Here is a 27,799-nt window from a genome sequence, read left to right as displayed (position 1 = left end):
TCCACATTTCAAACGGAAAGTTCTAGAGATATTCACTGTACGTGGGATATGAAAGCTTTAAGATTTGTGTAAGAGATTTGAAAGAATACGCTGTGGAGAGATACGTATTGCATTAAATATGAAATGCAAATAATTCATCCTCTCCGAGCTTGTACAATTTCATGTAAATTGTTTTTTATGTGACAATAAAAATGATCGTTTTGTAAAAACGGTTGATTGTTAACAGATATTTATTTAGGAAATTGAATATTTTATAACTACTCTATTGTTTTCTTGTCCACCTGTGGATGTCTCAAGCTGTCCCCAGAACCTCAAGGTCTCAGCCACCATTTATTCTGTGCGATATTTGGCCTACCCACTACCACTCCCACTTGTTCACCCGCTGGGCTATGAAGGATACTTCCGTCCAAGGATTCCTCATTCCTTATTCGATCTCTTAGAGAATTTTTAAGCATTCCCCGTCATGGCTCGTTGAAAGGCCATGAGCTTGATAATCCTCGAAGTGTGAAACCATGTTTCAGTGCCGTAAGTCTTCACTGTTTACATACATGGTATGACGATCTTTGGGAGGTGGGATAGCCCCACGTTACAGTGGAAGTCTCTTGGCTAATACAGGGGTGCGCAACCTTTTTATTCAATGAACCAATTTTAATTTTAATTTCGTTTGGCGAACCGCAGATAACTTAAAACTTTTATTTAAAATAAACATTAGAAAAAAATGTTTTTAGAAAAAGTAATGTTTTCATTTAGATATTAAATACAAAAAAATCGCAAAGAAGGGTAGCGTTATTATTGCATGTTTAAAGAAGTCGCTGGGTGATTAACTCGTTACAAACAAATTGTTTTGGTTTAGTATATAATATCATTTTATCAGAATAAACTTTACAATTCACTGCGAAATCGAATGAACTTACAAATATTCCTTTACCTACAACAACATATATTAACCACAACTGTATTTTAAAAATCAAGTGTTTTATATACAGTCATGCCGTTTAATGAAACAAAATATAATTTATCTACTCTTTGAAGTGAACGGTATATCGAATAAGCTAATAGTCGCTATGACCTGGTATTTGGACTTCGTTCATCAAGAAATGGGTCGGTGTAATATTCAATCCATATCTATTTTCCTTCCAGCGAAACTTTCCTAACTGTGCTTATTACATAAACAGGCTTCCATTACGTTTTCACCCGGTGCTTTGCTGTCAGTTATGATGGATCGAATCAGTTTTTATCGTTCACTGGCCCTTTTTCCGGGCAGCCTTAGTCGAAGGGGACAGAACTGTTACCACGGTGATTTGCTTTTATTTTAAAACGAATGTCTTTGACCAATTTGTTTCTGATAATTAGGTAATGACATACGGATCTGAGACGTGGTAACTTATTTTATTTATTTATTTAATATTCTTTATTGTACACGTTTTGATTCAATAACTTTTACAATAATATACAAAAAAGGACAATGGGCGGTCTTATCACACAAGGCAATCTCTTACAGACAACCATAGTATGGAAAAGGTAAAAGTACTAATATTTATATAATTAACTTACTTGAGACAACCGTACAGCGTGGTAAATTATATTTCTTGAAAGAGATCACTCGCTGAATCCAAGTCGGATGGAAGCGTTCTGAAAGCTCCGAAACCTTTTCTCGTACCGCAATGTTTGAAGACGAAGGTCTTTGACAAATGTGTGTTGACGATGATGACAAATCATATCAGATCCGAGACGTGGTCACATACGACGGGCCTAATAAGAAAACTCAAACTCACTCAGAGAGCAAAGGTGAGAGCTATGTTCGGAGTTTCGCTGCGAAGTTGAATGAGAATGAGATCTGTAAAAGAACCAAGACCAACTACGTAGCAGGAAAAATTGCTTTCGCAACCAATGGTTTTTGGGACAGAAAGGTTTTCAAGCGGCGATTAAAAGCGTAAATAATTTTCATTCGTTTCCAACACAGTAATACATATCGTACCAATGTCATATGTAAAACATATATATTAAACACAAACACTCAAAGACTGCTTTCGTGATTTATACATAGACATTGCAAATGTATGTCACGTTTTAAATTGTAATTTTTCCCGTGTTGAAACTCTTCAAAGTAATAGGAACTATATAGGAGTTATAATAAATTCAAGAAAATTAATTTAATTTATATGTGTTTTGATTGTTAAGGTCGGAAAAAAAGGATGCAGGCCAGTTCCTACCAGTTCCTATCGGGAATTTATGGGGATGGCCTATGTCCAACTGTATACGAGAAATATATATATATATATATATATATATATATATATATATATAGATATATATATATATATATATTTATATATATGTGTATATATAGTAATCAAGAATTATCAATAGAAACTAACACTAACCTAATTACTAATATTCATTTTCTTCGCTTCTAACGTTGATAACTGTAATTTTTTAGAACTGTCCACTTTAAAATATATAATAAAACCTTTTAAAATTTTGTAATTAAGCTCGTTACTAATCTATTCATATATAAAATCTCTTTTTCAAAGATATTGAAAAGTTAATATTTTCGTAGTGTGATTTTTTACATATATATATACATATATATATATATATATATATATATATATATACGTACAACGTAAAAATATGCACATCCGTAATTTTAAGTTTCCGTAGATTTCAAGTAAAGTTTCTCATGATTACCTTATAAGAAAAGATACTACAAAGAAAAGAAATTTCCCTCTTTATTCACTTTGATCCCTCATTTACGAGCCTTATATGCTCTTGAACTGGGACTTTAGTATTAAAAAACTTTTTCCTCATATATTGAAGAGAAAATACTGAAGTCATATGAATGAAACGATTTAAGAAATATACACTACGTGTGTATACATTTGAAATATCGCTTCGTATCCATTTCTCTTTAAGATATATTTTTATGAACATGGGAAAAAGCTGAAAGAAACCAGATTTTTGTGTAAGATAAGGAAAATGTTATTTGTTTATTTATAATTTGATCAATGGCGGCAGAATGCCTTAGACGTATTCTTTACCAGTCAAACAAGAATGGTGCCGAGAATATAATTGGGCAGGTACGTAAATGTTGTGATACAAAGGTAATCAAATAGTGTATTATACATACAGGGTGATTAGTTGTGGGTGTAAAAGTTTTAAAGGGGGTGAATATGTAGATCATTTTATGTCAATCGATATATAGTACATTATACTCTAAAATTAATGTTTACAGAAATAATAGAATTAGTTATTGTTTAGACTTTGCACTATCAGAGGTTACTGGCCTGTAGCAATCCGATAGAAAATTAAAAAAAAATGGCTTGATCACTTTATATAGCTATACTTTCTAAATGTATGTATGTGTATATATAAATAAATATGTATATATATATATGTAAATATATGTATATATATATATTTATATATATATATAAATAAAGACGAAATTGTTTTATTGACAAACAAAAGTTTATTTATTTTATTACATGCTACAGTACTACATCATTAATATTACCTTGTTCGGCAACATACTTACTTACCCAAAGTAGGAAACGATATTTAAAGCCTTTAATATAGGTTATTTGTTCATTTTAAATAAACAGTCAAAACTTCGAAATTTAATTTTCAATACATAAATATATTTAAATGGATATAAATATACATATTTCCAAATATCACAACAGACAGCTATGAAGTAGACTAGAATGTCCGATGATAAGGCGTTAATTTCAGTTTAAGCAAAAGCGACAATATGTAATTTTTTTACATGTGAACATATACTTTATAATAAATAATTATAGCGGACTGTTTTAAGTTTAAAAATAATGTTCGAGACTTATTGACCTAACAATTGCATTATATATATTGTAAATTCATACTTGGGATACAATTTTTAATAATTTACATTTTGCGTATAAATTACACAGGATTACTAATTCTCATAAACATGTCTCTAAAGGATAAACAGCAACGTCCTCTGCGTACCATAATATCATATCGATCGCCAACCCAGCTGCCGAGTGTGGCGACAATGGAATATCCCCCATAAATAAAAATATATGAAGCGGGTAGCATATGCTCCTGTAAATAATTAACACTCCTACAACGTTTATACGTCTAACTACTATCTACGAATCTGTAGCCTTTCAATAATATTCTTTTGCGTTACCGTCTTGATGTTTTATTAACTAAAGTCATCCGTAAGAGGTAACTTTCTTACATTTCATATGATATAATAAAGGCCGTTATCTTTGTGATTACATTCAGAGACACAAATATTGAAGCCTTCAAGCCCTTGAAGGTTCTCAAAGAAAACAGGCTCGTTATATAATGCTGAAATACGAAGATTTTCGAGTTCTGTCTGAAGAGGAACATCACCCAATACAATTGCTTTATTAGAAACTGCCTTCAATAGGCTATATTACAGATATTCAAAATAAAATAAGGGTCACTTGAAGATACTATTATAACATAATACGATTATTGGAGTATTAAAAGTAAATAAAAGTAGCATGGTATAAAGTGTGGTTTAAGGAATATCATCCAACAATTACTCTTTCGATATAGTCAAATGTACTACGAGTATAGTAAAAACATTGTGAAAAGCATTATTGAGCCTACTATTCTTTAGGGGTATTTTCCACGGCATTTTTAAACGCAAATACCGCTTCGGTATCTTGAAAGTGTGTTCCTAATTTTTTTATTATAAAGAATAAACAAAAATGTACCACAAGGTTTGATATAAGAAATAGGACTATTCCTCTATGGTCAAACGCTCGAATGTTCGTATGAGGAAAACTGGAATGTGGTCAATATTTTATATTTTATCAGCAAACCAATACTAGCATACCACTACTGCTAATGTTTTCTTGTTTTCTAGTATAATTTTTGCATAGTCTGGCCGAGTATGAACAAGGTGACCATAATTTTGCCTATAGCTTCTCCATATTTTAATTTCGTAGGAAATTATTTTAAATAAAATACTCGCTGTAAGATTGTGTTTATTTTAGTATCATAACAATATATCCAAGTTTTATTATCTATGATCACGCCAAATACAGTAAGTTCAGATACTATTGTAGAATGTTAAAACCATTTTATGAAAACATCAATGCGACGGTGTTATTGAGAGTCCGTTAAAATATAAAATACATATTTAACTCAAGGCTATATGAAGTTTATTAAAGTTAAATGCGTGAATGAAAACATATAATATTTATAATGTGTCTTGCACGAATGGCTGACCTTGGTTGATTTCACTGATAGGTAACCCTATTGTAGAACCCCCCACTAGGAGGACCGTTAAAGTCGCGGGAACTCGCTGGATGCTGATGGAGCAAGGCTCTGGGGGAGCCTATGCTTTTTAGCGGACGAAAGAGAGGAAAAAGAAATAGAACGTCGCGGAAACGGATCGTAAGAGAGATTAGACCGAGCATGTCTGTACTCGTCAAACCATTTGTAAAAAGCACCATGATAGGAACTTAGCTTGACATCGATTTCCTAAAAAATCACACCACTAAAATATTAACTTTTTAATATCTATGAAAAAAAAGATTTCATATATGAATGGATTAGTTAAGTACCAAATTTTTTGATTTTTATATATATTTTAAAGTTGTCAGTTCTACAAATTTACAGTTATCAACGTTAGAAGCGAAAAAAATGAATATTAGTAATTAGGATAGTGTTAGTTTCTATATATATATATATATATATATATATATATGTATAAACAAGTATTTTGTTTATAAACGCGTTAAGACTGCTTCTTACATCTCTATATAAATTTATTTTTAGTTATTATCTATGGTGTACAATAGAGTGCTAATAAATAAAAAAATATAAAGAATGCCTTAAAAACTCCTGTAACTCTTTGATATTTAAGGAATTTTCAACCAAATAAAACGCCTATATTTCTTTTAAATCGTTTCATAATTTATTATAAAACTATTACTAATTGATACAGCGATTTCTCTCATTTAATTTTTTAAATGAAGTCAAATAAGCTGCTACGAAAGCATGTCTGTCGTAATTATGTCGAAGCCGGAAACACCGTCATCACATTTCCGGTCGGCGGGCCGACATTAAGTAATTCGACGTGACAAGGATGTCCGCTTGCCTTAGGGACGGGTTTTTATTGGATATAAAGCTTGAGCATATCGTGGCTCCGAGTACAAAATTTTATTTTTAAACATTGTCAAGTTATGTTTAAGTTAAACCTAATATATGTTATGGATAATAAATTTTGTAATTTTTTATTATACATATGTGTGTTGTGTTTTGGTCTACATGGATAATTTACAGTTACATCTTGCATTTATTTATTTATTTCATATTCTTTATACGTTAGGATGAATTTAAATAGTTTGATAATAATATACAAAAAAGTTCAATGGACGGTCTTGTCACACAAAGTAATCTCTTACAGACAAAATACCAATATATTTATATATATATATGTATAGGTATTGATAAAAATAGAATCAGATTAAGCTTTAATAGCGTTTTACAAATTAAAGTTACCAGGGAGCCAGGAACGCACAACAAACTCAGACGGGTTTTTGTGGTTACTTTCACAATATCTTTAAGACAGATCAATTTTTTTTAATAATTACTTAAAATATGTTAGGATTACTTTACAATTTTTAATGAACTTCTAAAATTTAATGCATTATAATCTAAAATCATTCCATGAGACAGTTGTAACACTTTACACCAGTATTTTTGAACCTTAGACTTTTTAAAATTCTTAGGTACCCCTATGTAACACACATAATTTTTATATTAAAGCGAAAGGGTAAAACTCGTGTCGAGTTCACTTTGGAATTGCCTCCCTTAACAATCAAATTGCTCCCTTTCGGGGCGTGGGCCCCAGGTTGGGAAATACCGCTTTATACAGACGCTGTAAAAATGTTGAGATAATAAGTACTGTAATACATGCAGTGTCGAGCAGATGTATGGAGATTAAATATTACAAGTAGTGAAGCCTTGATCATGATCCACCTCAGCATTTCATTGCTGGCAATAGACTTAAAGTAATCATATAAGATCGATTACAAGATAGAACACGTCTACACAAAACAACAAATTTTTAACAATGTTGGATGTTAAAAATTTGTTGTTTTGTGTAGACGTGTTCACTACTAGACATATGCCTCTCCTATATATTTCCAATAACACCGGTTGTAAGCGGCTTATATGTAGCTTCTTACCACGATTTTTATATTCATCTATACATATAAAATAAATCTATAATTTTTTTTATTATTTTTCTAATGTCTTGGTCTTCTGCAGTCCCTGGGTGCGTCACAAGCACCAGTGGTGCCGTCAAGACTCCTAGCAGACCCGATAGAGCTGGAGAGAAGCCTGGCGGAGGCAGGTCACGATGGTTTCGGAGCTTTGTGTGAAGATACGACACCACCTTCTCCACCGCCCACAATCATCGAAGAACGCTTGCATCATAGAGTAAGTAAATATAGAGGGAAAAATAAAAAAAATTGTAATATGTAATGTAATAGTTGTAAAGATTTAATTTCATTATTTATTTTATTGTTCATATGTCAGCAAAAAGTTTAAAAGCATTAAAACCATTGATTTTTAGTGCTTCTTCTCCAAAACTATAACACATAGCGAAGCAGAGTACAGTCAAAAACAAAATAAATTAAAAAATAAAAAGTTGACAATCAGTAGCAATTCTGTTAAAAGTTCCAATGTTGAATGAATGAATTTTATCTTTATTTTTCCAATACACCTTTGTGAAATGGGCACTCAGAAGGATTAATATCGTTAGATTTTTTCTATTAGAATACGACAAGGCAATTTATTCTAGTAGTAAGAAATCTACAGGAACAGATAGTGAACAATAATTCTTTCTCATATTATATTTCGAATTAATACACTTTCCTTACTATATAATAATTATGTTACTTATTACTTCTTAACCCATTGGTTTTTTGATAGGATGTACTATGTATTAATTTAGGCGAATTACCTATGCATTCACTATTTTAAAAGTTTTACACCTATATCCGGTCACCCACTAGAAGATGCTGTCTCAGGTGATCCAATATATTAAATCTTTTCTATTCATACTAAACACAATTAAAATGTTGATTTATTCATTTTGGGTTATTTGAGATTAAAATAAGCTTTATCAACTTAAGTATCATACGATCTATCTAAGATGACAAAAATAACTTGACGTGTAACCTTTTCCGTAGCCCGTAGCGTCGATCGTCGCCGTGGTGCCACGTGGTGCGCTTGCCCCCACGCCGCGTCCGCCGCCGCTCATCATTGCACCACCAGAACCACAACCAGCTCCAATGAGGTAAACCCCAAGATTTGATTGCCCCAAATATTCATCTGAAAGAGCAAACCTTTAATTAGGTCTATGTGTTAAAGTTTGTAAAGATAATATAGATTAGTAATTAAAAAAAATTATTAGGTTTTTATTAAAAAATACCAGAGATTGTGTAAATAGAAATAAGTAAAGGGGTAGAGGACTGACTTGCGATCGTAGGTCACGGGTTCTTTTCCCGGGGATACAGTCATATAATTCACACTTTGTGCAATGATTATGTATAATGCGGCAATTCTCTCATAAATTTCCAGAGGAATCGGATAATTCGCGTTACCATATTATTAATAGAATTTAAAAAAATATACACTAATATATATGAATTCAGATAATAATACTGAACGTCGAATTTGAAAAATTTGTTAAATTATTTTAAATATCGAATTCAAAAAATGCGTACGATCATAATAAATATTGAACTTACAAAGTATGCATACGAATTTTAAAAAATGAACTAGAAACATATCAATCTAACTAGATGTGCGAATGTTTTTAGTTCATTTTTTATTGGATACTTCTACTATACTCCTAACTAGAAAAATGCATACGATGAATTTTAAATCCAATATAAAAAAAATTACAACAATTGTAAGTAATAAATAGTCGTTGCGGGTTTCTGTACATCGATAACTCACGGATACAAATTGGTACGTGTATCCGCTACTGCCGTATGCAAAGCTGTTCTAAAACAAGTTTGAACAACACGTATTTGTTTGTAATACTATGATCAAAAATAAGGTGAATTTGTTTTTAAAATGTAAAATCTTTATATAATCTTTTAAATCAATTTCATCCCTTTCAAAGTAATCCCCTTGCAATCAAACGCACTTTTACCAGCTCTTTTTTCTATCCTCCAAATTATTGGAATGGTTTTTTTTCAGTATAATCTTCAAGATTAGGTTGTGTGTAGGTGGTCTTCTTTGATTAGGTTTTTATATCCTCTATTGTATCAAAACTATGTCTCCACATTGACCTTCTGAGTTTGCTGAATAGCCAAAAGTTGCACTAAGCCAAATCAGACGAAAACAGTTTTTGCGGAACGATATGAGTCAAGTTTTTGACGCTCTTTTTTCTAAAATTGAGCAATTTTCACACCAATCGAGGCGACGCGTTTGACAAACTTGAAACTTTTGACAAAAACGCGGAAATAATTAAACATTTTTATAAACAGACGTTTGGCGAATTTTATAGACAGTCATGCCAACCTAGAAAAAAATTCCTGCCTTCCTAATGCTCAGGAGTTTAAAATGACAATTTCACAGTACACCACTATTTTTGCATCTGGACAAGAATATCATATCTATAATAATTTTATCGTTATATATGTATCGAAGTCATTTCTTATGCCCACTGTTGGACATAGACATGCCATATAGATTTCCATTAGGATCTACAGGATTTTTCTGCATCCAGCGTTTTCCAACAGCCTTATCAACATCGTCAGGCCACTTTATTTCCATACCAGATTTTTAAGATCTCAGCGGCCATTCGTTCAGCTCACTATGTGGCCTGCGCATGATCACTTTAACTTGTCAATCTTCTGAGAAAGTTCCGTTAATTTCGTTTATCTACGGACCTTCACATTCCTGATACGAATTCGTAGAGAAATTTAAGGCAGTCTTCATGACCTAATAGACTACTCTTATATATATATATATTTAATTTTTGACATTCTTGTTACAAATTAAAATAAAAATAATTTATATTATTTAAAATAAAACGTTGTTCACATTCATTACTAATAAATCTCCAGCTTCATCTTGCTTATCCGCTGGGATATCTTCCGACGATCTTAATTACGTATACTATACTATAGTAATTATATGAGATTACTTATTTTTATAACAGAAATATAGATAAAAACACTGCGTAAATAGAACAGAAGGCACTAGAATGAAAATAGAAATATAATGATTGAAAAAAACGTGGTCGTTATTTTAACTCAGGCGTCTATGAGCAACATATATTATGTCTCTACCAAAAATATCCATGGTAGATATACCATAATCGACACCTTTGGCAAGTGGGTTGTCAATCGCTGTGAAACTGTTGCCCATAATCTGGAATTTGTTAGTGAGCTATGGAAATCCTATAATTAATGTAAAAAGTGTGAATTATGTAACATTATGTCTCGGAATTTGAATCCGTGATCTACAATCGGAAGAATTTCTTTAACGCTAGGGCTACCACTGATATCTAATATATAAAATTCGCGTGTCACGGTGTTCGAACTTGAACTCCTCCGAAACGGCTTGACCGATATTTACCAAATTTTACATGGGTATTCAGTATGTCTGAGAATCGGCTACTATCTATTTTTCATACCCCTAAGTGATAAGGGTGGTCCACCTCAAAATTTTATTTTTAATTTTTTTAGACAATTTTTTTGGTTTTTATTTTATTATGATACAGCATACAAAAATACATATAAACCTAAATTTTCACCCCTCTACGATCAACCCTTATCTTACATTTGTTAATTAAAAACTTTAATTTTTTTGCAAAACAACGTTTGCGGGATCAGCTAGTTGACTATAAAATATAATATTCTTTGACGAAAATTCTACTTAAAGACTTTTATGATCAAAAGGATATTACAATCTTCTATATATATATATATTCATAATGATGACGTAACATCCGGTTGAATTACAGTTTGGGTCGAATTGCAAATAGCTAAAGTTGGAAGGTCGCAGTAAAGATTTCTTATTCCTTTGCCTCCGTTCGTCGCCTGTTGACAGTCCAAATACAACTTGGACGTAGACAGATCACCGTCGCAAGTTGGCCGGTAAGTTTGCGGGCTCCGGGTTTGCGGAAACTATTCCCATTAAACTTGACCGACTTGTCTTACTTAGCGTTTGATTTTGGCACGGTTAACGGGGAAGTCCCTTATTAAGCGTTCCGTTATACGTATCTAGTGAACAGACATTAACGGTCGTAAATTAAACTGTACGTATATAATAGTTTTAGGATTAATTACCTTCATTGAAATTTATATTTAAAAAGTCGATTGGATTTGACGTATACTATTGTATACTAGCTAACCCGGCGACCTATTTACACAACGGCCAATTAGTTACTACTAAATTCCGTAATTACAAAATGATATAAAATTAATAAGTTCATTCTGATACAAGTAAGCTCAGTTTGATACTAGTTTCAATCAGATTAGACTTGCTTATCTTCTCCTCATGATGTACATAAGCGACCAATCTAATATTGTCATTTTTGAAATACATACATATTTATGAATGTTCGCATAAACAGGTGTCACGTTCTTGTAAATTCAAATTCGAATTTTTTACAGTAAGGCCTATCAGCTGTAAGAAATTCAACGGGATTTTATATATATACATGTTTTAATTCCTTTTCATCCCTTTTTAGGCTAAAGGCAAACAACTCATTAACAAGATGTATTATCTTTTAGAAAGTCGTTTACAATATGTTTTACCAAAGAAACAATCTTTGACGATTTTTTTAAAATTAGAATCTGAGTCCTTTAAGTAAAAACGTAAAGAGACTAGTGAGATTTAAACTTGAAGTTGAATCTTAGATATACAAAATTTGTTTTTGCTTTTGATATTTACATTGTGCATCAGACATTTCTGGTAAAATCGATAACTTTTTGCTCGTGTAATTAAAAGGTAACAGTAGCTTAATGAAAATGAATATTTTTTACCAACTACGTAATGTAATTTGTTCACAGGTTACCTTTAGATATGGCTGTTAGAGGAAACAGAGAGCCGGAGACATTAAGCTACGATGTAGAATTAAATAAGGATTCATCTTTAGGCCTGGGCATCACTGTAGCTGGTTATGTCTGCGAACAGGGTGAGTGTTTTCTCTATCGTGGTATTCGTCTAAACTCAATTCTTAAATTAAATAAAAGACAAAAGACACTAAAAATAGAAATCGAATAATTCGCATTTCGAGATTTGAAAATAGAATTACGAATAATGATTTTAACCCTTTCGTTACTAGCGCCGGAGTTAGCCGGCATCCTGTAGATCACTGTTTTAATATTTACCACAGCCAAATAAATTACTAACAATTATCCTAACTTCTATTTTTAATAACATACCAGTAAAATCTTTAAATATGTAACACAAATGGTAAAATTCAAACATCAGCTAATCGCCATGCAATGTGCAAACTTCAAACGGTCTGCGGTAAGGAAAGGGTTAAATCTGGGATCAAAAAATTTGAATAACTATTTTAAATATCGAATTTGAAACATACGTACAATAATAATATATATTGATGTTACTTACAAAATTTTGCAGACGAATTTTAAAAATAGATCTCTAAACATTCACCTATTCAAATTCTACCTATAAAAAGACACACAATAAAATAAAAGAAAACAGAGATAATAAAATGACAACAATAGATTAGCGTCGTCAATAATACGTGGTGTGATCAACTAAAAAAGTTGTTAAATTATTAGTAATTGAACGCTTTCTTTCCTTAGTAATTAATGCACGCTCTCTAAGTTAATTAAGAAAGCCATTAAACGTTTTTTATATTATTTTCGTTTAGTATAAAACTTTCATATACGTATACTATGTTAATATTCACAATCAGTATATACATGGTGTTTTGGTATAGATATGAAAGTTTTAAATTGGCCAATACACCGTGCAGTCTGTCAATTAGTGTATGGTACAGCACATCCAAAAATCAATGGTTCCATAATTAAATAATTAATAACGTAATCATAATATAGTAAAAAATCATTTACAAAATTTGTATTAGTACTTTTTAATTATTGTTTACTATCTGTTCTTGTAGACCAGAGTTCCCCAAACTTTTTTGTGTCGTAGACCCGTTGCCATGTTTTTCCGTGTTGGGTAGACCCTCTACTTACCTGATATTGATTTCCTGTAAATTTCTAACTGCAGTGAAGTTTAGTGTTAAAAACTTAAAGTAAAAATACATGTTAATTTATACATTTATTAATTGAATTTAAATTAAAACTACTCAAAATAAAATTTTGTATCTGTTATGTAAAATATATGTAACATTGAATAAACATAAAATAAACTATAAATAAAATAATATAAGCAATAAAAATTTTACTTCAAAGGTACTTTTATAAATAAGGTAAATGTTTTGATATTATATGATAGTATGATGTAAGTAAATAGGTACTATCAGTGTGTGTTGAGATCCACTATCGTGGACCCCCATTTTCATTTCATGGACTCCCAAATTTTTTTTCGCTGACGTAGACTCCTTGCAGGTTGTCATAGACCCCTAGGGGTCGATATAGACCACTTTACGAATCACTGCTGTTGACTGTGTACTGCCAGAAGGTATTGCTGCGCATGCGCATTCCAAAAAAAATCGTAACTTATTTCGAAGTGACCTAACCAGGATGATTGAAAAACAGGTGTAAAACTTTTACACCTATAACGAATCATCCTATATATGGGGAAGTATATAGATCTCGAAATTTATATCAGTTCCAATGACGAATGAGTATTAAAAACTGTATTCGTTGGTAAACTTTTTCAAATATATCGAATCGTTTGGAACTTTGAATATAGAATGCACCAAAGTTCGTCGGAGTTTGTCCTCAATTTGAGATAAGTTTAGGAAACGCCGCTTGCATTAATAATGTCCAAAGATCGATGTTGAACGATGTTTCAGTTCGACATCGTCTTATTTGGAGCGAGCTAAATAAAAGTAATGGTTTTAAATATTTTAAAATTCCAATTCGAATTTTAACTGTGGAATTGTTACGTTATTGCACAAAAAAGGTTTTATATCTATATTAATGATTTTATTTCACGCTATAATATTTAATTCTAATGTTTTTCATTAATAAGAGGAGTTATATATTTCACCTGATAAGAGGTTAATGATTTTAGATCACAATATGACAGCACTTCATTATCTCATAAAAATGAACCCTGTAAGGCTCTGTTTGATATAGATATTATATACACAGGTACATCTTGAACTAATTGTGTGAATTAGTTATTATAGTCAGTCATCACCATCAGCCGATTAACGCGTCATGAGTCCGCGGACGTTCATCATCTGGTGATGATAATGAAATGGAACAAAAGTTTTTTTAGATGTGAAGTCGTATCAAAAAAATCTGAGTCAAATTCAAGACGAAGATCATTTAATTCTCTTAATCTCACTAAAACTAATTGATTGTAAAGTTTCTCTTTTAAAAATAGCAATATAACAGTAAGTAATGTTTTTTTTTCTAATAGCTGTTGGTGTTTCTGATATATGAAACAGCACGGTTGGAATTTGTCATATGAACTCAACAATAAATTCATACCACTAAATCGTTTTTGTGAGGCAATATCCAAGATAAAGTCTATATAAAGCTAATCGAAACGACCGCTAGACAATCTGGTTTACAAAAAAGTAAATAAATTTACAAAATTATATCTAAGTAATTTTATTTAGTGTCTTTAATGTTTCACGACTACGCTATTTTATTTAACCGTTTAAATCTAAAATCGTTAGACTAAAACAAAATGAATTGGATCAATAAAGAAATGTCGTTGTTCATGGTTTAGTGAATTTGTATAAAACGTGGATCGTTGATAGTAAAATGCAATAAAAAGGTAAAGTAAACACGCCGCTCTCTCGCCTTTGTACGACTTCCATTATAACGGAGACAATAGACGGCTTTCGTGCACGATTTCCTTCTTTGATTACGCGTGTACGTTGCCTTTGTCACTCGTGTCACCGACTGTACCGGGCTTTTGTAGTTTGATTAAAGATCACTGGTTTCTTATACTGTGTAATATTATTTTATGAACGTATTTATACATCTTTGATATATTCTACGCTTCGCAGTCTCTCCGATGTTTTTTATAAGATTTAATGTCAGATACAAGAAGTGACACTAATTTTTTTTTAAAAACCAAAAATTTAACTTAGTACCAACTTGTAAAACCTTTGCGAGTCCCAGTGGTACCCCTACCCACTTTAAGTTCACGGACCCTTCCGCTCCATGAATTCAGTTCAGATGAAGCCGTAAAAGCCTTTGGACAACTACTTCTACAAAGAAAATGCAATTCCCCGCCCATTTTTGGGGGCCTTTTTCACGCCGGTTTTCGACTTCTTCCTTAAATCTTGGAATGTGCACATGGTGAAGGGTCTAGGCCTTAAGAAAGCCAATTATTTTAACTTGACTTACACTTCAACCACATAAATTTATATAGCATATAGTACTGCTGGAAAGCTTCAGTTTCGAACGGCTTCATATTACAATTTCACCGGATTCGATTGCTTGAAGCGATGACCCACTACTTTTTAAAGTCTTTTCTATAGATTTAGAAAGTGGTTACCGTTTATTAGAAAGTCTTAGTCGCTTAGTGCAAGATTACACATGCCATAGTTAAAAAATTAATTGTTTGTTTAGCTGAGCTTGTTTTCCTGATAAGTCCTTTTTGGATTGTTCTCGAACTTTTTCTAATTTGACTCATATCCTGATTTACTGGAATTAACTGTTTTTTTTAATCGCCCCCGCTATTGGGAGCTTGTCGTACCCCCTATCTTGTGTGGGACAGGGACTATTTAACATTATTTAATTTTTTCACATTTTTTTATTTTTATTATCTTCTTTCATACATCATATGATCTTTCGTTCTTTTCATTCTTGCCACAATTCTTCTGTATTTTTTTTTCTTTCCCTTTCGCTCTGTAACGCTTTTCATACATCCCTCATTACTCTTTTACATTTATATTATTTTATTTCTATATAGGATTATTACAATATCACTTTGTTTTACATTATTATTTTATTTTTGTTGTTTACATTTTTATTAGCTTTTTTTTCTATTTATTACTTTACCTATTATTTTCCTACAGAGTAGGAGGAACTCTTCTTGGATTTCCCTGATTTTCACACCAGACCGGCACTCGAAGTCGAACTGGAGTCCCCCGAATGCGGGACACTGGGCCACAAGGTGGTTCACGGTCTGGTCCACGCCCGGTTCACAGAAGCACGAGGGGTCCTCCTTGAGCTTGAACCTGTCGAATTAACTGTTGTTAGACTCTATCAAGTATCACACAAGTTTTATATTGGTGTGATTGCACGAGCGATGTACCCCACCCGCTACCACTACAACAGCAATTCTTCGACTTCGGTGTCCTTGGTTCTTATTTTTATTTGTGACTCGATCTCGCAGCGAAGCTCTATGCATACATGGTACTTGCAGCAAACACCTCACGACAATCACTGTCCCTCATTACAATGTTTTACTATGTAACTGTACAAAATGGTGCCAGTATTTATAATTATATGAAATTGCACCCTTTGTATTGATCCATTAAAGTCCTTTTTATATTGAACATGGCTTTAGCGATCATAAAACTCTCGATAAAAACGCGTATAAAACTGAATGGGTTGTCGGATAATTGCTGCGTCCATTTGAAGCGGAACGACTCGATTAGTTCGAGTGTTGCAACTGTCAATTTACAACAATTAAAACTAAATCTAATCTCTTTAAGTGAAAGTTGTTTTTTAAATAAAGACGAAACAACTTGTAGGTCATTTCAGATATTAGACGTACAGTGCTGAACATAGGACTTTTATTTTGAATAATACCGAAAGCGGTCTACAACAGATGTCATCCGATGAACATAATAATGTGGTCTCTCCATGTTGTGGTTTTTTTTATTAATTCTAATTTGTATCGCTAGTGTTTTTTACAATATTTATTTTTCGCTTTAACTAAACGCAGACAGACAGACAGACAGACAGGGTTGCCGCTATTTGATACGGATCTTTCTTCTCCCAGCTGCGAGGCACGAGAGCGTTTTATAATTTTTTACAATTTTTCTTACACAATTTTCTCTTATGGCTAAATACAGCTAAAATTTATACATATTAACAATACAATTTGGAACACTCAATTATATATTAGCTGCTACATTATTTTATTTCAAGTCGCTGCCCAAGCGCTACAGACCGTTAAATGCCTTGAGATTTAGGACAATGTGCCGGGCCAACTCATCAAAAGATTCCGCTGTAGATTTTTTCTTGAGAAGGTCCGATAAGTTGAACGGAGGTATATTAAGGTTTTCACATAAGGTCACGTGGTGTCTTTTGGATGCGAATCGGGAGCAGTGTCTGAGTAAGACATGTTGTGGTACAAGTAAGGAAAATAATATGGTAATAATAATAATATATTGTAATAATAATAATAATATAGTAATAATATTTTTGGTACAAGCAACGAAAATAATATTTACATTTTAACTATGAGAGAATTAAGACATGTGTTGATACCGACAGATGGCGTGTGATAAGTTTTGGACAGGATATCCTAGAAATCCGTACAGATCCTTTTAGTCCTTAATCATAAATATATCAGGTTTTACAGAGGCGACAAGCCCCACTCTAAGTGGACGAACGACAAATCAGGCGATTTACTAATTTATGAAAAAAAAAACTTCCTAAATCTTATTTATATATTTTTCGCCTGCGTATGAGTTTATACAGAACAAAGGTTATTTTGTCTTTTTTTCGAAGTTAATAATTTATAAAGAGTTTTTTATTTAATTATTAATCTTATAATTAATTAGTTGTTATATACGGCCTATTTATTACAATTTAACATTACTTTTTTTACTATTTACTATCTTTATAATTCTAATGTAAATCATTATATATTGTCTTATGTACTAATTTATTCCTTGTGCATTGTGTTTGCGACCTTTTTGAAAAATACGTGGCATTTAGCACACTTTTAACACCATCCTTACTAAGAAATATTATTAGACTATTTTCATTTTTATTTTGGCAGTCTTGTTCTATCTAAAGTATAATTTATCAATTTTTATTCCAATTAATCTAATAAATACTTTATTCTTAATTCTGACAATTTTTGTTACAGACTATTTCTTATATATCCTTAATTAAATTACATTGTTTTGAGTCTAACTTGGTTTTTTATATACAAATTTAGTATGTTGATGGAATTTTATTTTTCTTGTAGAAGAGTTGAGTGGCATCTTCGTGAAGAGTATAAGCGAAGGCAGCTCGGCGGATCTCAGCGGCAAGATGCAGGTCAACGACCGGATCGTCGAGGTGAGTTAATTACTGCAGAATAAAAAAAGAAAAACTATAAAATATCTTTTTGCAAATTAACTGTTAGACAGAGATAACATGCAGAAGAGCGAGTCAGAGATAATAAAACAATTTCAGCTTATAAGACATACTATGAGAGACTACATTTTATAAAGCACATATATATGACGCCGCCATCTTGGATTTATATGCACAAAATACAGCTAACGATGCGCAAACAGAGCACTCGAGCTGAAAATGTCCGGATCGTGTTCCCTGGTTTACATTTCATACGGAATAATTTTTATAACACAAAACAATGTTATTTATCAAGTCATCTAAATATAAAAATATAACTTTAATTGATATTTATAATAAAAATATACATTATAAAACTATGATATTAAAATAAAAAGCGTTATTCGATATAATCGAAATAAATATGTATATCATAATAAAAACTAGAATCAATCTGTGCTCGTCTTGCGCATGCGGTACAAAACTGAGACTTGCGATCACAGATCGCATTCGCTTTAATTATCAAGGATTGTTACTACCAACAAAACAAGTTACTATAAGATGTTCAACAGCGTCCTCTGCGTACCGTAATACCACACTATCGTTAACCGTATATCCCTCCATAGATATCTATGGGGAAAGCCTTTACTTACACGGGCGTCTATGGACTGAAACTATATATCCTATAATGGTATTCTTCAACTTAAAGCTTATAAAGTTTCTATCCTTACCTTACCTTATCTGATAAGAACCAACAACAACCTAGGATGAATTTTGTGTACAATTTTAAAATGGTGCTGTTCATTTCTAGCCTTTATTGTCACTTCTTTTTACACAAGAACAGGTATTTTTTTACTGTTTTTTTATTAAAGTAATTAGATTACGTAATTCAGGATATAACGACTTAGTAACAATGTTTCTTTTTTTTATTCAAAATATTATATAAGTTGGTCATGTCAGCAAATAGATAGCCACTGCAAGGAATAAGACTACCCCAAAGATAGCTACGGTGACCGATCCTGCGCTGCCTTTATTAGCGACTTCCCGGGTTCTTAACTATGTCGTCGTTCACCTAGTAGGGGTTTGCCCAGTGAATACAGCTACTACCGGCTCGTGTTCCACTCAAGAATCTTTGAGCCCCCAATTCAACCAATCATTACACGAGCGAAGTGCCCCGCCCACTGTCACTTCGAGGATTCTTCAAACTACGTCCTTGATTCTTGGTTCTTTGGCGGATCTCCAAGCGTAGCCCTCTCCATTGCTCCTCAAGTGATCGTAAGACTTCTGTTGTCACTATATATATATCTCATCTTCATCTAAGTTTGTCTGGTAGAGATCGCCTTTAGCGATAAGACCGCCTTTTGTACCTCTAGATAAATTGTTTCAATTTTTTTCTAGTTATTATCTATGGTGTACAAAAAAGTGTATACCAATAAATAAATATTAAAGATTTTATCTATCCTGTTCGGATGCCATGTCGAATATTAATTAAGGCATTACAAACCTATTTCATTAAATAAATTACCAACTAGATCACGTAGATTACAACCAGGCTAGCATGAGAACAAAGAGTTAAATAATATGAAAACTGCATACGTAATCCTTTAAAAGCGCAGTTTGAGACCGCATGTGGTAAAGCGACCGCTTAACCCAGTTACAGAGATTCATCCCTTTAATAAAAGCGTATCTAGATTACTGTGCGCTCGTTATGTACCCCTGGCCTTGTTTGATGCGAACTAACGATGTCGTACGTATTTCTAACCGGATTTAATGATATTTAAAATATATTTGAATATTTATCTAATATATAAAATTCTCGTGTCACGGTGTTCGAACTTGAACTCCTCCGAAACGGCTTGACCGATTATTACCAAATTTTACATGCGTATACAGTATGTCTGAGAATCGGCTACTATCTATTTTCCATACCCCTAAGTGATAAGGGTGGTCCACCCTTAAATTTTATTTTTAATTTTTTAGACAATTTTTTTGGTTTTTATTTTATTATGATACATCATACAAAAATACATACAAACCTAAATTTTCACCCCTCTACGATCATTTATCCTTATCTTACATTTGTTAATTAAAAACTTTAATTTTTTTTTCAAAACAACGTTTGCGGGATCAGCTAGTTTTATCATAAATATTTTACTCTGTTACTTAATGTTATATAATTATCATATGCGAAAATGAGAAACCACAGAATAATCCAAAAGAAAATAAAAACCAAAGTCACGGACTGGAAGAATTGCTCATCTGAAATGGTAGTCGACGGGGCCGAAAGGTTTTCTATTGGCGACGACGAGCCGATCGACGCGGCGTGCGTAGATCCCCCACTATGAGGACCTTCGAAATAGTTAAGGTTGCTGGAAGCCGCTACATACCGGTAGAGTAAGACCAGTTACCGAGGCGATATTTGGGAGAGACCTATGCCATGAAGTGGGCATCTATCGGCTAAAAAAAAATAATTCCTATAAACAGTACATCGTCTGAAGGAATTCATTTATTTATTTATTTATGTCAGTTAAAAGATGCCTGCTGTAAGGGATATGCCTAACCCAAAGATCGCCAAAATGACCAAACTTACCCTGTCCAAATACGGCGACTCCTCGCTACCGATAGATAGTAAACAATAATTTATTTTAATATGTAATATACCTTAACGCTTTGTCTTACTATATCATCAATACTCTATTTAATATTTCTGTGCTGTTCCAAATTTGAGGACTCTGCCTTAATCTCGAAGTTAGGTTTGAGAAAAAGATAGAGGAAAGAAGTATCTCCTCTTTTATGGATGACGACAACCTGCGCCCATTATTCCTAGAAATAGGCAGAGAAGTGGTTCAGACTGCTACAAAAAGAAACCAGACTAAGAAATATAAAAGAGTGTAAGACGTGCTAAAGTCAAGAGAACAAATTAAAATAATATGTAATTTATTTTAGGCCCAGCGAAAAGTATTAAGAGTAAGTTTGATAGAGAAAAAGTAGTTACATATTGCAAAATAAGAAAATAACAATAGAAACGTAAATAAATAAAACAAATACAAAAAAGTCTATTATAAAAATATATCTGTGATATCTAATGTAAAAAAACTGTGGTTTAGGTATATACGAGTAGGTGAAGGAAGGAAGAAGATGCAAGAAAGATCTGCAAGCAAAGAATGACACATCTTGTGAAGCGTGAAAGAAATGAATAGAGGATAAGATGGAGAACGAAAGAGAATGTATAGTGAAAATTGGAAAACTCGTTATAATGCCGGATTGGTAAAGTCCCTGCCCTATACAAAGCTGTGGGAACGATAGGCTGCTTAAACGGGAGTTATTAGACTTTTGAGTAGAGTGTACTATATATCTATAATCACGCTGTAGTAAGTTTTTAAGTGAATTAATTTAAAATATCTTAGATGAACCATATATTAGTTGACAGAAAATGAGCTATACATTCACCCAGTGGCGTAGCTATGGTATTTGGGGCCTGGGGCAGATGGGGGCTTGGTGCCCCCCCTCCCCCATAAAGAGTCTAAATAATTTCAAAATTCAGAACAGAATGTAGTTAATATATTTTTTTTGGTTCAAAATAATAATAAATATATAAAAAACATTAGATCTAAAAAAATTTATTGGGAAAATTTAAAAACGAACATTCCTCGCTTTTTGGCCTGCAAAGTCATTAATCACATTTTCAAAATCAATAGTGTCGACTGGTTTGAAACATAGATATGTGTTTTTGGGATTTAGGGCCCTTTTAAAAAACACTATGTGTTTTGCGAATGAAAGGCTTAAACACTGTGTATATTATAATTTGTAACCGTTTACTTTTTTTAATGTTCATATTATTTAACAACTTTTTTAGCACAAAAATAGAAAATTCGATATTCTTTTTATGTTATTTACTTTAAATTATGGTTTTTATTTTTCTTTTAACATTTCATTTTTCATAATTCAAAAAAAAATTCAAATAAATAATTTCAACTTTGGTGCCCCCCCTGCTTGTGGTGCCTGGTGCGGCCGCCCCGCTCGCCACCCCCTAGCTACGCCACTGCATTCACCGCTTTACAGTTTTATACCTATAATCAATCACCCTGTATATTTATATAATATACACACGAAAAACATTTGGCAATCTCAACTCAAACAAACTCAAACAATCGTCTACTGAAATAACCCCCCCCCCCTCCATAGTACTATTTTACCCACTTCTCCTTTACAATACAAGCTATTTTTCTCTGGAACGCGCTTCCCCTCGATATCAGGTTGATCAGGAATCGTTGCGCATTCAGAGCAATGGTTCTAGAGCTGTTGCTTCCCAAGCTGACGGAGTCATCACGATAGCTGTATTTTATGTCAATCGCGCTGTCTAATATCGGTATACTAGACAAGGCCAGAATAGCCAAGTTTTAGAGCTATTGTTTGAAAATATGCATTGCAGAAATATCTCATATATTTATATTTATTTATATATATATATATATAAATATATTATGGTATATTTATGCAATCATATTATGTATTAGCTATTACCATATTTTTATATATTTTCATGTGATCCTCTTCCTTCTCTTTGATTTCACTGTTTATTCTATTTCTAGTATTTTATGTTATAACTACTTTTAACTACCTTGTCAATTTATTTCTCCACCGCCCAAACGGTTAACTGGCGGAGAATGCCTTTAGCATTAAGTTAGCCGTTATACGAAAATGTGTAAAAAGTTTTTAAATAAATTAATTAATATATTGTTGTAAGTTTGATATGCATGATTAAGTAGTAAAAATAATAATTTTATTTAATTATAATATCATGGTAGTGATGTGCATTATTATACACTACTTTTATAGCAATACGTAATATAAATCATTACGTTACTACGTATATTAAAATTTGACGTAATTTGAAAACTGTACGACGCCATTGTTATATGTGTTCACGTGTGACGTAATCAGTACGAACAATTAGTCAATTATGTCGCCTTGTTAGAGGGAATTGTCGATCGAATAAACCCTCCCCTGCTGGGATATAACGTCGCTAATATTTGCTTCGCTGGACGTTGCGTAAATGGGTTAAATGAATTTATATCGAGAAATATCCCATTGGTTTAGATTTGTTAACTACGAAGTCATAGATTCAATTCTCGACAAAGAATATTTTATTTACTATACAGTATGTTTGGTTATACGGATGATTGTATAGCCTAAAGCCTTTGCACATATTTTCAATAACAGGATTATGAAGTGATTACTCCAAAACATCTCACATTTTTTTGTATTAATGTGCAAAAGGCAATATAAAGTCAGCAGCGACAGATAGTAAACAAACTAAATTAATTACGCTATTTATTATTAAGCCCATTGGTTTTTAGATAGGGTGAATCATAACCGCTTGAAGCCTTTTACATCTATTCTTAATCACCCTGTATACAATGATCACTCTGAAACTCTATTGGAATGCGATAGGATAATTACTTCTAAGGTATAAAGTCTGAAGGTACAGACAATAAATAATGTTTTTTTATAGATATTCGAATTTTGAAAAAGCCTTTTCGTACTAACATATAATACCATTACACTATTTATTATTACTTAAGTTTATTTTTGGATCAGATAAACCTTATTTAATCGACGATAAATGAGGTATATACGTATTTAAATCTTTATTCAATATAAAATCCTGACTATCAGCTTTTTAGCTTAATTTCGATATCGTCTTATTCAAAGACATCAGTCAACATTTATTCCTATGTCCCCAAGATGGGGCAGAGGGCGTCCACAGTACGTCGCAACCCCGAGTGATCTTGAGCTTCGCGCTTTACTTCGCTCCACATCATTCCAACTGCCTTCACTTTTGTAGTGATCGTCCGCCGCCAGGTTTGCTTTGGGCGGACACGCCTTCGCTTTCTTTGAGGATTTCATTCTATAGCATGTATGTGCGGTGTATGATCAGGGACCCTTCAGAACGTGTGGCCTATCCAGTTCCACTTTTTGCGGCGTTTGATCAGCTGATCGATCGGCATCTCACTGTAGCGTTTCCAGAGATCTACGTTAGATATTCTCAGGTCAGTACATACCGAGATTACGTCGAAGGCAGTTTTTAACGAAGACTTAAAGCCGACGCGAGATATTTATGGTTTGGTGACTTTCTACGTCTCGCATTCATATAGCAACACTGTTTTTACACTGGACCTGAATATTTTGAGCTTAACTTTCCTAGTCAGTTTCCGTGATTGCCATACAAAACGGAGCCGTGCGAAGGCTTCCTTTCCCTTGGAGATTCTCGAGGGAAAATTCAAAGACATTGCAACTATTAAATAGAACAATCTAACAGAAACCACCTTAGTTTAGCGATGAAAGAGTTAATCGGTCATAATAAAATACGTAAAAACAATACTAAACAGTTAAATATTAAATATTTTTATACCAAAACATTCTAGAAGTTGACTTTTTATTAATTTTTCGCTTGCTACAAAGCCGCGTTTATTTAAGTCGCATTGTGCCGTGTCCGTACAATGCAAAAAGAAGAAATATTAACAAACATAAAGCTGGCTATTCACGTCGCGCTGAATTCGAAATGAACGCGAGCCGCTGGGACAATGGTCGGGGAGCGTGAGTGGGGCGCCGACAAATTAATACTCGACGGATATTTTAATAATGCCTGCATTTAGCTGGCCTTTTTTATATTTTTAATAAGGTCTGTTGTGTTGTATGTCATGAAAAAAACAGACAACTGAAAAATATTTTGTCGACGTCTGGAAACATAAAAATAGATTGTCGTTACATATTTATTGTTTATTCAAGTCGTAAGATCCCCAGCTTTATTTAATTATCCTGTTATACACACACGTATACTTTTAAAAAATTGGTGTTCTTTTTTTTCATTTGTAATGCTTCGGCAGCTTAACGAAAAATACCACATTAGCAGTAATTTAATATTTATGGACGTCTACACTAAAATATGACCTGTTATAGCCCAGTGGTAGTGAACTGAGATTTGTAACCGTAGATTACGGGTTCGATATGTTAGATACGATTTTAAATAATTCACACTTTGTGCATTAATATTATAGGATTGTCACTAACAAGCTTCCATTTCAGAGGATGGACATAAGTGTTCTCTGCGTATCATAATACTACACTACGATCGCCAAACCATCTGCCAAACGTAGCGATTATAGTATATATTATCTTCCATCTTTTCCTACATCTTATTTTTCTATCATCTTATTAAATATTTTGTTTATATTATTACCAAATTTCTATGACTACATCTATAAAACACACTGTATAATTCAGAGATTTTTTTTCATACTTCCTATCAGTTATATACTAGGTGTAGGTATAGGTGTTTGTAACTTAAATTTATATCTGAAAATTTTCGCTGAGGATCTATAGAAATGTATAAAAAGTCGTACGTAATGTTACATTTCTACCGATATTTTCAGGCTTTTTTATAGGAATTTATTACCTGCCGAATCATAATAAATATTATTTATGTTATCAATAATCACAAAGCCTTTTAACCGGTATTAAGTTATTCTTGTTTATTTATTCATTAAGATAACTGTGCACATTTATAAAGACTACTTATATACGTGAAAAATGCCAAAAGAGGTCAATTTGATTGAACTGTAACTAGAATCAGATACAACTCCCTTTATAATGAAATCCTTTAGCTCATAGCTTGTTTCGATTCAATCTCTATCCAGTAGTATATATCCTTAATAAAATAACATTGGGTGTAACGATACAATTCAACCTTTACTGTATCATTTTTTAGTTGTAAATAAACTATAAGATACACTATTAATAATGTTTTTGATACTGAATTAACATATACGACCAAACTTAAAATAATCATTTCAGATAATTAGGTCTTTGTATTTAGCTCTAAAAAGTCCCCATTGTCAGAACCAAAGCTTGTTTGCGAGGAGAAGATATGGTACAGGAGCGGTGAATTACAGAAATTTAGTTCAAGTATAGAATTGGTCGGATTGGCAGGTCTATTATGTGCTACGAATCGCTACGCCGTAGTACATTCAAGGATTTATCGATAAGAATAATCGAGAAGATAAAAATCAGCACTACTTTAGTATTGATTTTATTTAAAATGCCTATAATCTTTTCATGATCATGAAGCAGTAGATCTCCTACGACTAATTCGATAATGATGACTATATAAGAAGTTTGTTAAGTTGAAAGAGGTAGATGGTGGAAGGGGCCCCCTTCCATCTGATCCTATTGAAAATCTATGGAGGATCCCTATGTCCAGCAGAAAGTTCTACGGCTAAAATAATGAAGATATTATTCATTAAGTGATTTTAAGTTCAAGTTGATTTCATGTAGTTCTTTCAGTAACTATTAACCCGCAATTGTATTAATTTTAATTAATTAGTTTCCTCATAAAGTAATTTAAGCCTCAATTTTATAATAATATTTTTTGTAAAAAATTCTTTTAAGTGTTGTGCAATTTCTTTAATTAAACTAATTAGATACTAAGTATCAAATAAGTACACAAACTGTTTAATCTTGTTTTATTTTGGTTTAATATAAAACAGAAGCTAGTGATGAATAGATCATGTCACCTTTTACGACGTTTTAAACATGCAAATTATAAGTGATATTTCAATAAAAATCCTTGTTCAATACCAAATCTGTATTTATTAACTTGAAACTTTAAATTAATATAATCAACATAAACACAAATATAAATCAATATAAACACAGTTACAATAAAACTTATACAATAATTTTTGAAGCTAATACAATGCGTCGTTGGTATTTGGAAGGCCGCATATAAATACTCGTATATAACCATATCTTCTTCTTGACAGCCTTTAGACGCCCACAGCAAGGACCTGTTTGTACTACAAATGCTTAGAATGAAAGTATTATTTATTTATTTTTACACGATATATTTAACACCTTCGATCGTAGATCGGTGGTCGATTCCTGCTATTCAATCTTTTATGATTGCCACTGCTCACAAACAAGTTACCAGAGGACGGGCAGTACCGTATAACAAGTACTATATAACCACCTTCTGCGGTAGCGATCTATGCGCTGAAACATTATTTTAAAGATAAATTACTGGTGTTATATAAAACAATTTTAATAAATTATTTATATAAACACAAGTCATTTTATTATCACTCTTAGAGTCTTGCTCACGTGAGATCTTATTTAGACAACATTCGCGCTACAAATTAATCAACTTTTATTATTCAAGTTAAACATGTGATTGTTAACTTGTATCTCTGTAAATCAAAATTAATGACATAAAAGGAAGAAAGTTAATTTTGATATCAATAAAAAAACTTACTAATTTATTTAACGATATAAATATTTTAAAAATAAACCTTTTCCTATGTTATATGTAACCATAA

At 32.3% G+C, this 27,799-nt stretch overlaps 1 protein-coding gene across 1 annotated transcript in view; it reads left to right on the top strand.

Moving 5' to 3' along the window:
* The window catches only part of LOC137924604 (multiple PDZ domain protein-like), a 215,245-nt gene that overhangs the window by 24,278 nt on the left and 163,168 nt on the right, over positions 1 to 27,799 (top strand). The window contains exons 4-7 of the mRNA XM_068768020.1: positions 7,297 to 7,467; positions 8,223 to 8,329; positions 12,066 to 12,190; positions 18,334 to 18,425. Of these exons, the coding sequence (XP_068624121.1) occupies positions 7,297 to 7,467; positions 8,223 to 8,329; positions 12,066 to 12,190; positions 18,334 to 18,425 (495 nt within the window). The remainder of the gene's footprint in view (positions 1 to 7,296; positions 7,468 to 8,222; positions 8,330 to 12,065; positions 12,191 to 18,333; positions 18,426 to 27,799) is intronic.

This window comes from Battus philenor, unplaced genomic scaffold (assembly GCF_028537555.1).
Source record: "Battus philenor isolate CCGP_79_NKW_IND1 unplaced genomic scaffold, ilBatPhil1.0.hap1 SCAF_24, whole genome shotgun sequence".
NCBI classification, from domain to species: domain Eukaryota; kingdom Metazoa; phylum Arthropoda; class Insecta; order Lepidoptera; family Papilionidae; genus Battus; species Battus philenor.
Note: the sequence above shows the minus strand (reverse complement) of the source record. Positions and strands in the feature narration are given on the sequence as shown.